Source organism: Poecilia latipinna, unplaced genomic scaffold, assembly GCF_001443285.1.
Source record: "Poecilia latipinna isolate Pla-1442-1.1 unplaced genomic scaffold, P_latipinna-1.0 Scaffold2222, whole genome shotgun sequence".
Taxonomy (NCBI): Eukaryota; Metazoa; Chordata; class Actinopteri; order Cyprinodontiformes; family Poeciliidae; genus Poecilia; species Poecilia latipinna.
Window position 1 is genome coordinate 90,311 of NW_015114838.1, and position 13,273 is coordinate 103,583.

The 13,273-nt window shown below is 35.9% G+C and overlaps 1 protein-coding gene across 3 annotated transcripts; it reads left to right on the plus strand.

Moving 5' to 3' along the window:
• The first annotated feature begins 6,781 nt into the window (after nucleotides 1-6,781).
• On the plus strand, nucleotides 6,782-12,347 carry gnb1b (guanine nucleotide binding protein (G protein), beta polypeptide 1b). 3 transcript variants are annotated; one of them, XR_001422234.1, is made up of 6 exons: nucleotides 6,782-6,927; nucleotides 7,015-7,240; nucleotides 11,718-11,826; nucleotides 11,910-11,948; nucleotides 12,047-12,153; nucleotides 12,239-12,253. XR_001422234.1 is itself a non-coding variant. In XM_015018044.1 (5 exons), the coding sequence occupies exons 2-5, from the start codon at nucleotides 11,770-11,772 to the stop codon at nucleotides 12,315-12,317; spliced, it is 282 nt and encodes a 93-aa protein (XP_014873530.1). In that variant the 5' UTR covers nucleotides 6,791-7,240; nucleotides 11,718-11,769; the 3' UTR covers nucleotides 12,318-12,347. The 3 variants fall into 3 exon arrangements, 2 of the variants coding, with proteins under 2 accessions (XP_014873530.1, XP_014873531.1); XM_015018044.1 differs by having other exon boundaries at nucleotides 6,791-7,240; nucleotides 12,239-12,347; XM_015018045.1 differs by lacking the exons at nucleotides 6,782-6,927; nucleotides 7,015-7,240 and adding an exon at nucleotides 10,583-10,676 and having other exon boundaries at nucleotides 12,239-12,347.
• The last annotated feature ends 926 nt before the right edge of the window (nucleotides 12,348-13,273 follow it).

Consider the following 13,273-nt stretch of genomic DNA (forward strand, 5'->3'; position numbering starts at 1 on the left):
GATCATCTGGTTTATGATCTGTACAGGGTAGAAGCAGCTAGAGTCTCTGATGTGAATGGATTAATGAAATAATAATAAAAAAACCCTGCAGATCTGCTTCATGTATGCTAACCTGTATTGATGTTTTCAATTTTAAAACTCGGTGGTTCTGTAGTGAAGGTGACTCGCCTGCATTTTGTTCTATGTAGAAGAATTAGCAATCAAAATTAGGCAGCGCAGTGGTCATGCCTTATCCTCCCAGCATGAAGTTCGAACCATAGCTGAACCTTTAACCAATAATGCCTGAAGGACTCTCAGAATGGATTTATCATATTCTCACAGTGCCTGCATTGGTGTTCACAACACTTGAACTTTCTCATGTTTTGTCATATTAGATTCACACTTAAATTATTATTATTATTATTATTATTATTATTATTATTATTATTATTATTATTATTATTATTATTATTTTAACCTTAATAGAACAACACAAGGTTATGCATAATTTTGTGTGTGGAAGCAGAGAGATGTTTTTTTTGGTACAAATGTAAAAAGTATGGCCTCCATATTTATTATTGCATGTCTCCTGCATCTTTATGTATCGAGGCTGAAATTTCTCCACAGTCTTCTCAGTAAAATAGATCAAGCTCAGTCAGATTTAATAGATAATATTCATAAAAATACATTTGTGAAGTCATGCCACAATCAATTTTATTTAGGTTAATCTGTTATTTAATCTGGTCATGATTTGAATAACACCATTCCTCTGTGATTCAGACTCATGGTTCGGCAGGAAGGTAGATTTTTGCCCCTTGTGGATTTTTTTACAGAACGGACTTTTATTTTGCTCCTTTAACATTCCTATAAACTCTACGGTCTTTCCTCTTCCTGCTGAAGTAAAGACTCCCCACAGCTTGCTTCCACTAACACCATGTTTCACAGTGCAGGCGATAGTTTGAGAGTTAAATGCAGTTTTTATTTTCTGCCATATGTGGAATTTTTCTACAGGTAAACACGATTCATTTTGATATCATCCGATCGCGGCACTCTCTGCTAGATGGCTGCAGAACAAGCTGCAAGTCTTATAATTTCATTTCAGCAATGCCTTTTACTTCTTGCTACTCTTTCATAAAGTCTAGATTTATAACTTATAGTTGACCAGTTGACATGTTACCTGAGCTGTGGATCTCTGCAGCTCCTCCAGAGAAATATTCAGCCTGTGTTTTTTAAACAACCAGTCACACGCTGGTTGTTCAAAGGTCATGAATGCTTTTGCCTGACACCGAACCAAGCCTTCCTTTCACCATTTAAATCAATGCATGTTTGGTTAATTCAATCAATTAAGTTTATTTGTTTTGCACATTTCAGCAACAAAGCAATTCAAAGTGCTTTATATCGTAAAAACTGCATTTCTAAATAGATACAAAACTGAGCAGACAGTTTGTTTTGTTTTGTTTTTCTGTGAATGCAGCCTGCTGCAGCCCGTCAGTATGAACGGGATTAGGTGAGGTTAGTATTTAGTCAGATTTTTAAGGATGACTCACAAGAATATAAGAAAGTACTTTACAAAACTTTCCTTTTCTTCCTATAGCTGCAGTCTTTCTCAAAGTAAAGGGGATGATACATGTTCCCCCTCTTTAAAAAAAACACATCCATTCATTCAATTAACCCTGCATATTTTTCAGGTTACGCCATGCTGCTTGTATGCACGTTTTTGCACAGCATCACAAGGTTTGTGAAACTGTGAACTGCAGCTCGCTCAATAAAAGGGACGCGCTTTTCAAATATTTACAGAGCGTCTCAGACACAATCTCAAATTGCAGTATCTCACGTTACACCAGTTCTTTCTTCTTCTGTGCTCACAGAGAAAAAGGAGGCACAAGACGAGCAGGAAAGCAAAAGGGGAAATAGGAAACAGGAAAGGAAATGGTATTGATATCCTCCAGCACTACAGATGAAATAACAAAAATACAGCTTAATTGCGCACATTTCTGAAAGGGAATGTCCATGAAAACTTTCAGCAGCCTGCTGAACTAAAAGTTTATATCACAGGCTGAAAGAAATGAGCATTTTACTGCTGTGATTCAAAATGAGATAATGTTCCTATGTACAAAACGTTATTGAATTGTTAATTATCACAGAAATGAAACAAAAAATACTGAAGTAGTAATTGCTTTAATCTGATTTCAGAATGTAGCAATGAGCCAGGAAATTTTAAAACAAAATCAATCTGGAATATTACATAAATATTTTTATTTTATTGTTATTAATTTAAAACATTTTAACAAAGACTTTTACATTGTGCTGAACTCCAGAACGTGTTTGTCTACAGTACATGAATATACTCTTCTAATACTCTTGGATTGATTTCTTGTGTACTCATGTGATCGGAACTTTTTTTTTCTTTTATTCAGCCTAATGGTTTGACTGTTACGAACCACTGCCACCTAGTGATTATGTGGCGTCACTGCAGCGGTACTGCAGTATTAGATAACATATTGTGTTTGTAAAATACAAAGCCTTTCTCTCACATACGCGACTTATATCTTTGATTTAGAAAACAGAAAAAATGATTATAGGAAAACTCTTAATTATTTTAGTTTCATGGGGTTATATGAATAATATGCAATATTATTAACATTTGTCTCAAATTGTTCAGAGCAACAAATACATTTTATTGCAGCATTTTGATTATTGATTTATAAAGACAATAAAATACACACCTGTAGATACAGTTCACATTGTAAACAAAGTTAGCTCCCAATTTAACATAGACTTACAGCATCATAACATGGTGTCAGAATAGTTTCTAGAAACTGAACCTATCAAGCTAAAAAACAAAAATTTTCAGAGAGACTTAATTGATTAAGGAAATGGACTGGAGTGATTTTCTAAGCAAACTGACCACTAAAAGCACTGAATGAGTGAATGAGCTACATTCACTCATTTACACACCAACATGCAACTTGGGTGTAAGTGCGTCACCCATGGACACATCAACATGTGATATAAAAAAGGTCCTCTGCCCACTGAGTCTAATCTAAACAAATGCAAGTTTAGTTTAAATCCAGACTTTGACTAGGCCACTCTAATATCTTGTTGTTGTTGTTTTTTTTTAGCTAATCAGGCATTACTTAGCTAGTGTGTTTTATATTGTGGTCTTGAAATTAAGATCATAAACTGATACATACATTCTCCTTCAGGATTTTCTGTCAAAAAACAGAATTCACGATTTCACCAGTAATGTCCAGACATCCAGCAGAAAACAAGCCTGTGTCTGACTGCTATGTAGCAATTTTCCTCAAATACTGTTAGTTTTATCCCACATATAATGCAATGCAGGCTTTTGTCTCACAGAATATTTTTCCAGAATGTGAAATGGACCTTTGATTTTTGTTGTTGTTTTGTTTTGTTTTTTTGTTTGTTCGTTTTGGTTTTTTATTTTTTTATTTTAATACTTTGTTCCACATCTGTTCTCAAATTTCCTTGGATCAGGGCACGAAGTGATGCTTTTTGAGCGCTTTTAGCCTGCTTCATGTATTCCAACAGGTTCAGCTGGATCTGAGAAACTGGTGTGACAAATGAGGGACAGGAAACCAAAAACATGAAACCTGCATTTATTTTACCAACAAAATGTCGTGTACTTTTGTGTCTCTGATCCATTTTTACCTCCTTATCCCTTTCAAAAACTGTTTTGATTTTTTGCGTATGACAGAATTTGACATTTACTTATGTCTTTAAATTAGCTCATTTAAATGTTGTAATACAATTTTACATCAACATTATTGGATGCCTTCATGTCAAAGATAATCCTAATCATTTGTGGGAGATGTAATTCTAAGACGTAACAGAGTTTTATGTTTTCATTGGTTGTTTATGCTGATTTTGAACCATGTAAGGTTTTTGGGCTTGAGCCTCCTTTTTAGGCAAAACTTTGTATTAAACTACTGAGGACAAACATTGATGGACCGCGCTGTAGCCATTAATTCGAGGATGTGGGTTAGCAGTGCATGTTAGTTGAGCCATTGTGGTGGAAATTAATGTGCAATTAGCGGGACTATCTCAGGCATTATACCATCTGAACCCACTTTGAGCCCTCGATATCTGCAGGACAGAGAGAAGGGAGAGGTTTTAATGAAAGAGGATGAGTGAAAAAGATGCATGGGATAAAATGTTGAATGGGTGAGGTGAAGGGTGGGAGAGTGAGACTGAGAGAAACAAAAGAATAATGATCAGCTAAATATATGTTGAATGGATACACTCAACAGAGGTCTCTGATTATCATCCTCTCATATATTTCGTTCTGCTGAATACCTTTCCTGCACCCTAACACAAGTTTCGTATTAAATTCATTCTAATCAGTTTAAAGTGCCTTTGTGTTTTTCTGAGTTATTTTTATTGCATGTGAGCTGACTGCATTGTTTGAAAAGAAAAATGGCTGTTAAGTCAGAAAATTTCTGCATAGTCACATTTTTTTTTTGCTTACTTCACAGACCAGCACTAATTAACTTTGTGAGATAGGAGGCATTTCTCTAATGGTCGAAAATGAAAGCTGATGTAATGATGTAGTCATACAAAATTGGACTTTAACTGAAGACACAGAAAAATATTAGCAGAAATGTATTTTATAGCTTGTGTGAAATCAAACTAATTTTAGTTTAGTTCCCGTCATAAGGTGGAGGCTGAAGAAAACCAATGGCAACTCCTGTTGCAATGAAAGACCAAATGATCATTAGATTATTTGAATGAAATGGGAAAAAAATATTACAATAAGCAGTACAATTCAGCACATGGATTGGTGAAATTACTTTTACTGGGTGAAACATATTAGTTCAATGTTGAAATTCCTCAGTAACGCTACATGAAGCAGACGGTGATTTTCTAAAGCACAAACACAGAGTTGAAGGTGAAAGAAGTTATATCAACAGTTTCCCTGTTGAAGACCAAAACAGCAAAAATGAGAATAAAAGACAGATCAAGCTGAGCAGTTTAGAAACAAATGTAAGAGGCGAGGCTGAGATAGCAGAGGGATGGCAGATATATAGGAAAATCCTGTTAGATGTCGAGATGGAGGAGAGGAAATGAGGAAGCACACAGAGAAGTTTAAGTGACGCTGTGAGGCAGAGTATGGAGAGAGCTGCTGTATGAGAGGAAGATGACAGGGATCGGGTGAGAAAGCCTCTGTAAAATGGCAGGGGTAGAGCAAAATGAAGAAATCCCAGCCTTATTTGTTTACAACCACTTCTGGAAAAGAAAATCTGCACATTCCCCAGCAACCAGGACAACAGTGGTGCAGTTATTTGACTTCTAAAACCATCCAGATGAAGTAGAAATTAATATTTCAATACCTAGCCACACTGTTTGGTCTGGAAATTCAACTTTAAATGCTTTGTTTTATTTGTTTTACAAGCAGAAATTAAATCTAAATATGCCCCACAAAATTTCTTTAACACAATTGTTTTTCAACGGCAACACCAATGGTGGATTTGATTTGTATAAGAAATTAGAGCCCAGATCTTGTAATAATGTCACGTCCAACTTAGGAGCATCTGTGTATATTTCTAATGTATTCTCTTCATTTCATTGTTTGACCTGTAGAGAACATAAACCAGCAGAAATGCTAATAAACAGTTTACCTCTGCAACTTTCACAACACCTTTTTTTGTACAGTGACAATGTTGAAACTATAAACTCTGGTGTGTTTGACAGTGTCCAACTTATCCGGTGAGAATTTGGTAGATCTTAAAATTGAAACTTTATTGTCTATTTTTAGTTTAACTTAACAATGGTGGTACTCGACTCTCCTCTAACACACACATAAATGTATTTATGACCCAAGTCATGCAGTTTTAAATACAGTTATCCCAGACAAGTGTTTACAAACATTTGAATTCAAGGGAAGCTACAATTTTTTTTGTAGCTTCCCTTGAATTCAAATGTTTGTAATTACAAAAAAATTACAAAAAATATTCTCACCAAGTTTTCTGGCACTTAGCAAATAGACATAGTTTTGGTAATTCTAACTAATCTAAATCAATAAATGTATGGTTTGATTTAACATTGAACAATGAGAAAAAAATCATTTGTGTATTTATATTCAGTATGTAAATATCATCTCTACATACCTTACTGTAAATATTAGTGTCATGTTTTATATTTCAAAAGTGTACAGCTTCATCTGGCTTGATTTGTTATTTTGTTATCAGGTTATTTATTTATGTCTTTTTTTTCATTCTAGTCTTTAAACTACAAAAATATCCACATAACTACTTTTGTCTGTCTGATATAGTTTGAAATATATCAGATAAACAATATGTTTTATATTGGAAAAGTGATATGTACGGTTTTTATGGCTTAATTTGTTATTTTGTAATCATGTTATTTATTTGTCTATTTTTTCAAACTACACGGATTTCCACATAACTTGTCTATATGATATATATATATTTTTTTTTTTAATTTTTAAAGTGATTTTACAATCAGCTTCTCTACTGTGTAGCCTTTTTTACTCTCACTTTAGTAATTTAATAGACGGCTACTTTTCACTTGTACTTGAGTAAACATATTGAAGTAGTGCTACTGTACCAAGTACATTGTTTGGATACTCAGCCCACCTCTGTTTCCTACTTTAGAAGTTTGACCGTTTTATTCAGGCTGGTTTGCGAGGGGGGGAGCTTAAAATGAACATCATGTTCTTTAAGCATCTAAGTGAAATATACATGTTGCAAATGAGATGTGTGAAAGACTGCTGAAAAGAAACAATTAGGAGTTGCGTCTTCAGTTCTCTAAAAAACACTCCAATCGAATCGAAGCTGCTTTTTCCATCGCTGCTGCTGCAACGTGGGGTTTCCCAGCGCCGACTGCAGGGTTACCGCGCCCATCTCATCGGTCGATGGCTGCTTGAGAGTCATACTACGGACAGGGCAGGTGTTGGGTTTTGCAAAGGTGAGAATCTAGACTCCCTTGTTGGTGAAGAATAGTGACTTTTAAAATTAGCTGGATTGACTGCCAGTGCACTGTCATCCACACAAGGCTTGTGGGTGTGATTTCCCCCACCCCCTCCCCTCTCCGCCTGGTTGTCAAGCTCCCCAGCCGTAGCCTGCGTTCGGGAAGGGCTGCTCCTCAGAAATCTACGCTAGCTGGCTTAGCTAGTTAGAAAGCTAGCACTGTGCTGTTCGTTGATGCGTGGATCGGAGGAATACGCCGTCTTGGTTTCCAGTCAATGCCAAAACGCAAAAACAGGCGCAGATTGAATCAGGTAAGGCAAAATCAAACTATTATATTGCGTTATCGCAATTTAACAGTTAAATGTTAATCCCATTAGCTGGTGAATTGTGGTATAATCGAACTGCCCGGGGGTGGGGTAGCAGCAGCTAGCTTCTTAGCCATCAGTTAGCATCGGTTTGCTAACGATAAGCTTATTTTATTATGAGCTGTTGCATGAGTGTTTGCCGTAAAGGTGGGGGTTAATCTCGGAACTTTGTGTCAGCAGCGGGTGGGTAGATAGTGGCAGCCATTTGTGTGTATTACATCCAGGCAATTACGAAACATTAACTACTCTTAATGTCGCCGAAAGGTTCTGGGATTCGTTAAAGCAGCGTTCTTGTTAGCCTTTCAAAACTGCTGTCAGTGAAGGCAATAATGGCCCAGTCAGGGGAGGTGCTTCTTGGCCTAAAATACGACTCTCAGAGCTACTGAGTCGCTGAAAATTTGAAAAAAAAAATTTTTTTTAAAATAACAATAATTAATATCGCGTGCTGTATATGTTGCATGCAAAGTGATTTGTATTCTAATCTTAAATGTAAAGATGTTGCTTTGGATTCAGGTTGACACATAGGGTTGGGCTGAATCAAACGTCCTGTAAACAAATTTGCCATCAGATGTTTGTAAATTACAATAACATCTAATCTACTAACATGGCTTAATTCTGTACCTTATCAGTATTAGCTTTCTTTAATTGTGCTTGTAAAAAGTCAGCACTTTAGGATAGAGGGAACATTAATGTGGGCGCGTTAACACCCTGTTTATGGAAGCCAATACGTTAGCTTACTTCGGCCCCAGAGGTGCACCGCCTTTCCTTGGAGACCATCTAAATTTCTACAACATATAATAGCAAATTTCGTTTACTTTTTTTGGGGGGGAAAAATAAAACACCCCGAGTGTTAATTACATTTATCTCACTGACACGATACAGGCCACCGACGCCCGACCTTGCTGTTTTTTTCCTACACTCTTGGGTTCTACTACAGGATTAAACAACCCCGTAAATATTCTGACACGGTGCAATTAAATTAGCCGGGGCCAGTAGCGTTTAAAGAGATTGGTCGTGTCCGAGTAAGTGGATTTCTCTGGGACGGTAAACAAGACACTTTCTAGGTTTATCCGGTGTTGGCTTAAAAGCTAACTACATAGCACTCCGTGTAATTGCGGAAGATCAGCGGAGTCCTCCCTGAAAGCGGCTGTGGTTTCGTTATTTTGCATTAGACAATGTAGCCGTTCGGTTTCCGTGGCGTAAATTTCTTAGAAACTTATGGTTGGACTACATTTCCGGTAAATCGTTGTTGACGCTTAAGTGAAATATAGGAATTTGAGCGTTTATGTGAGTTTTTCTTCCGAATATGAGCGTTGTCCTGCCTGTAGGCCTACACCGACAATCTGTTAGCAAAGCTAACTAGCAGACAGCAGTCTGCAAGATGGCGTTTAGCTGCATCTTCTCACATTTTCATTAGTGCATAGCATATTATCAACACATAGTGTGTTGCTAACTAAATTCATATATTTGATTGGACTTTGACAGCAATCTGATTCTTAGCCTCTTGACGCAATATTATGCGGAATTACTGACATGTTCTCACCTTACAAACAACATGAACAACAAACTAACTGAAAATCTTTCAGAGAGGCATTCAAATACAATGCAAAGCATTTGATTTGTTTGTAACAGTGTTGAAGGCAAATCACAGTGCTTACACAGAACTTCTTCCGTAGCTGTTTGCACACTGAATACAGTGTTGGTTCAACATGCACACTGCAAACACTTAGAGATTACCTGTCAGGTTTGTTAATGCAGTTTATTTTACAGCTGCCCTGTAAAATATTGCATAATTTGTTAACTTTTTATGTCCAAACTCATTGTTTAATTTTTAGTATTAAGTTTATGTATACCTTCTTTAATAATGCACATTTTCCCCTCTCTTTGTACAAGAACTGAAAGAGAATTTCTGCTTCAGGACAGTGACTTTAATTGCAGCCATTAATCTAGGCACTTTTTCAAACAAAGTGCCTGGATCTTTTTTTTTTTTCATGTGTTTATGAAAGAATTAAGATTAAACTCATCCTTTTATTAAGCTGAAAACATATTTCTAATGCCTGGACTGGCTTTACTACTATTTCTGTTAGCAGACATGGATTGGATTAGGGACTCATTGACTGAGGATTTCAGCTTTTAGGATTATGGAGTTGCTCAGTGATGTTGCTAGTTATGGTCTTTTCCATGATCCAGATTTAGATCTGTAAAACATTGCATTATCAGAACTCAGCCGTCTTTTGTAAGCAGATGTTTATATGTGCCCCTCTTTCCTCTAAGTGGGTTAAAATTGCAGCTTCACTTTCTAGAGTTGCAAACAAACACATCTCTTTAAGCCTTGCAGGACTTGGAAACAGCTAGTGAGCTGCCACTCCAGGCTGTTTGCTACTGCTCATTGTTTATCATGCAGTCAGCTGACCCTGATCAGGCGCTTGGAAAGGAGAAGTGATGAGAGAGAGGAACTCCGTAACTGTAGGCATCCACAGATCTTAATGGGAAATGTGCAGCTATTTCTGTTCTCGACGTGGGATATGTAAAATTTGGTTATGGCACAAAGGTGTTACACATCAAAATTCAAGTTGTGAATGCAAATTACATCTAGGTTAGAAAGAAATCTAAATAATTAAATGAGATTTGTAGGGGGGAAAAAAATGGCTGTAACACTTTAATGGGTACTGAAAGTGATTTGGACTGCTGCAGAAATAGTTAGTATCGCATCTGAGAGCAAAGTAATGTGGTTCTGAAACCCAAATTAAACAATATTCTCTAGATGCTTTCAGGCGCCTCAGATAAAACTGGAAATAGAGGGGTTTTATTGTTGTTTCTATATGCAATGTTCAGTAATAAAAATATTATATATTAGATTTAAAAACCATAAAAAAACTAATCAAAGATGAAAAGAAAAATGTAAATTAATTTAAAAATGTTAATTACTGTCAAAGTAGACATAAATAATTCACAGAAGATTAGGGCTATGTAATATTTTATGTATAAAAATATGGAATTGTGTTAATAATGTTGAGATTTGTTCATAGCAGGCTTAACAAACAAACTAGTGCAATACTACAAATTACACACCAATAAACAGAATCATCTGAAAATTGATCAAATCCGTTGAAAAAGTACAAAGAGGTTAAATCTGAGTTTAGATATTAACTTTAAATTCTGTTGTGACAAAGATTGCATTCTCCTGTCTCTGGATGCAACTAAATAATAACTATATTCCATGACACGTTTTATTACAAGATTAATGAGCGTAAGAGGATCATCTATGTTAGAAAGGTCAACCAATCAGCAAATCTGAAAGATGATGTAGACGAGTAGAGAAGATTGTCAAACACGTCCTGCAACCTCCAGTGACATTAGTGTACCGACTGAAAGACACCAGGTAAGGGAACTGAGAGGCAAACTCAGCTATTTACCGCTTATCTCACGCTGTCGTTATTTATAGTTTGTCTTGGGTGTGGCTATTAGTGAAGCTTTAATTGATTTAGATTTAGCTTCTGGATAGAATATAATTTGTACTTAAAGCTCATGTCAGGAGTATCTTTTTAAAGGTTATGCTTATTGTCTGTAGAAATCTAGTTTGCAGAAGAGATATTTAAAATAAGTAAATGTATTCCTGTTCATTCATAGATTTTAATGTTTCCCACTGTCAGAAAATCCATCAACTCTGGCAGAGGGCCACGAATGATGGTTTTAAATATTAATAATCACAAACAATGGAGTGTAATTATGTGTTCCCAGTTGTAGTCGTATTAATACAAGGATGTATTAAATTATAATTGCAATCTTTAAGTAATTTGTGACTACCTACAAATAAAATATACTGTTAGGGATTTGCGATTTTTTAAGTTTTTCTTGTCATACAATTTAATGAGCTGTTGCACAAGAATCATCTTAAACTAAATACTTTTGTTTTGCAAGCCAATTAATCTAATTGCGTTCTATACTTTTGATAAATGAGACATTAGTTGGTTTAGTGCGAGTATAAAAACTAGTTTTATGGCTTGAATTGAATATATTTACTTTATTAGCTGGACATTTAGACGTCCTCTTGGTGCTGTATTAATATAAGTGGCTTATTGATCACTTGGCGAAAATTCTGACTATCCCAGGGATTGAGGTCAACAGGATAATGACTGCTTTTCGGATCACAGGAAAGTCATGCCTTAACAGGATTTGTCTGCTGATCTGAATTGTGTGTCAGGACACATCGACATTGCAGCCGAATTATAAGGTTGAACAGGGAACTGTATGTTGCCCATTTTGTTCTCTCTGCTGGTTAAATTGCTTTTGGGCCATTACCATTTTGCATTTTAGATTTCTAAACTAACTTTAAATATAATGTTGCTCTTAAAAAAAAAAAAAAGATTGACCGTGTATGCTTACCTTTTTCTCTCCCCTTTTCTTTTTTGTCCCTTTTTAGATAAACAAGTGCCCTGATAGTTGGAGTAAGGTAATTAAAAAAGCAGGATAAGATGAGTGAACTGGACCAGTTACGCCAAGAGGCAGAGCAGCTCAAAAATCAGATAAGAGTAAGTAACAACATTAAGTTGTCCATATAGAAGTTGGCGCATGTGATGTATGCCAACGAGCTAAATTCTCTTTTTTTTCCCAGGATGCTAGAAAAGCATGTGCAGATGCCACACTATCACAGGTAATGTCTGACAGAGTGCTTTCAGAAAGATTCATTGTGAATACAGTAAAATTCAGTGGATTATTTTGAGCTTAACAAAAGTCTGTAACGTTCTGCAGATTACAGCTAATGTCGAAGCCGTTGGCCGAATCCAGATGCGTACAAGACGAACGCTGCGGGGTCATTTGGCCAAAATCTATGCCATGCACTGGGGGACAGACTCTAGGTACGTCAACGATATTTTCTAAACACGGATTTTTAGCTTAAATCCTTTTCCAGTTGTCTAATGTTGTTCCTGCTCCTGTTTTTAGGCTTTTGGTCAGCGCTTCTCAAGATGGAAAACTCATTATTTGGGATAGCTATACCACAAACAAGGTGAGTTTTATTTAAGGATACAGTAAAAATGAAATGTGCAGCAGTATGGATGCACAAATCAGTGATTTGTCTTTTTGCACAATTTAATATTTTTATTCCATAAATAAATATGTTCCTCTTTCAGAAGAAGAAAATTAGTTTGTTGGTGGTTCTTTGAACTGATCCAAGCAAAAACAGAATTATACCGCAACACCCATTTTTTTATGTGCTGAAGCCGATACTTTAGTTCTTAAAACAGAACTGATGAGTGGGTTTTAATTTCTGTTCTTTTTAGTACATTAAAATGCTTTTGAGGTAAACTCACAGCAAATGTGTTTTTTTTAATGTGTAATAAAATATTAGTTGTCCTTCTGGTGTTCACGCCAGTTTTCTCTAACCTGTACACTTTGCTTAAGCATAAAAAAGTGAGTTATTTACTGAAGGTGCAACAAGCAGTTTTGTTGCTGATGTCAAGTTTTGATCTGCTACTTTAAATTTATGTCTATGCCAGTTTTTTAAACAACTGTATTACAAGAACATGTTAACGCAGCATTCAGAGTATATTTCCTAGCCTTCCTGCTGATAGAAGTCATTAATTATTCACAATAGGAGGAAAAACAATGTCATGCAGTGAGTGTGAGATAGCAGTTGCTGTAAAAATAATCATTTTATAACAAAAGGCAGCAGGTTTGACAGTTTTAGGCTTTGCGTTAATGATTAGTATGGCCATCATTATTGAAACTTGCCCTTACCAAAGCTCTTTTCTAAAGATTTCCCAAAAAGCTGCAAATATTTCCAAATCCAAACAGGTCGAAAGCTTAAATTCTTAACCGTAGAATGACTTTCTGGTACTTTATTCAACCTTCCTGTTATCTGTTTTAAGTTTTGCTCTCTCACCCTGATTTAACCACAGACATGTCGCCTACAAGTCTTTGCTTTCTCTGATATCAAACATCACTTAGTCGGAGGCTTTGAATTTAAGTAACAGTTAA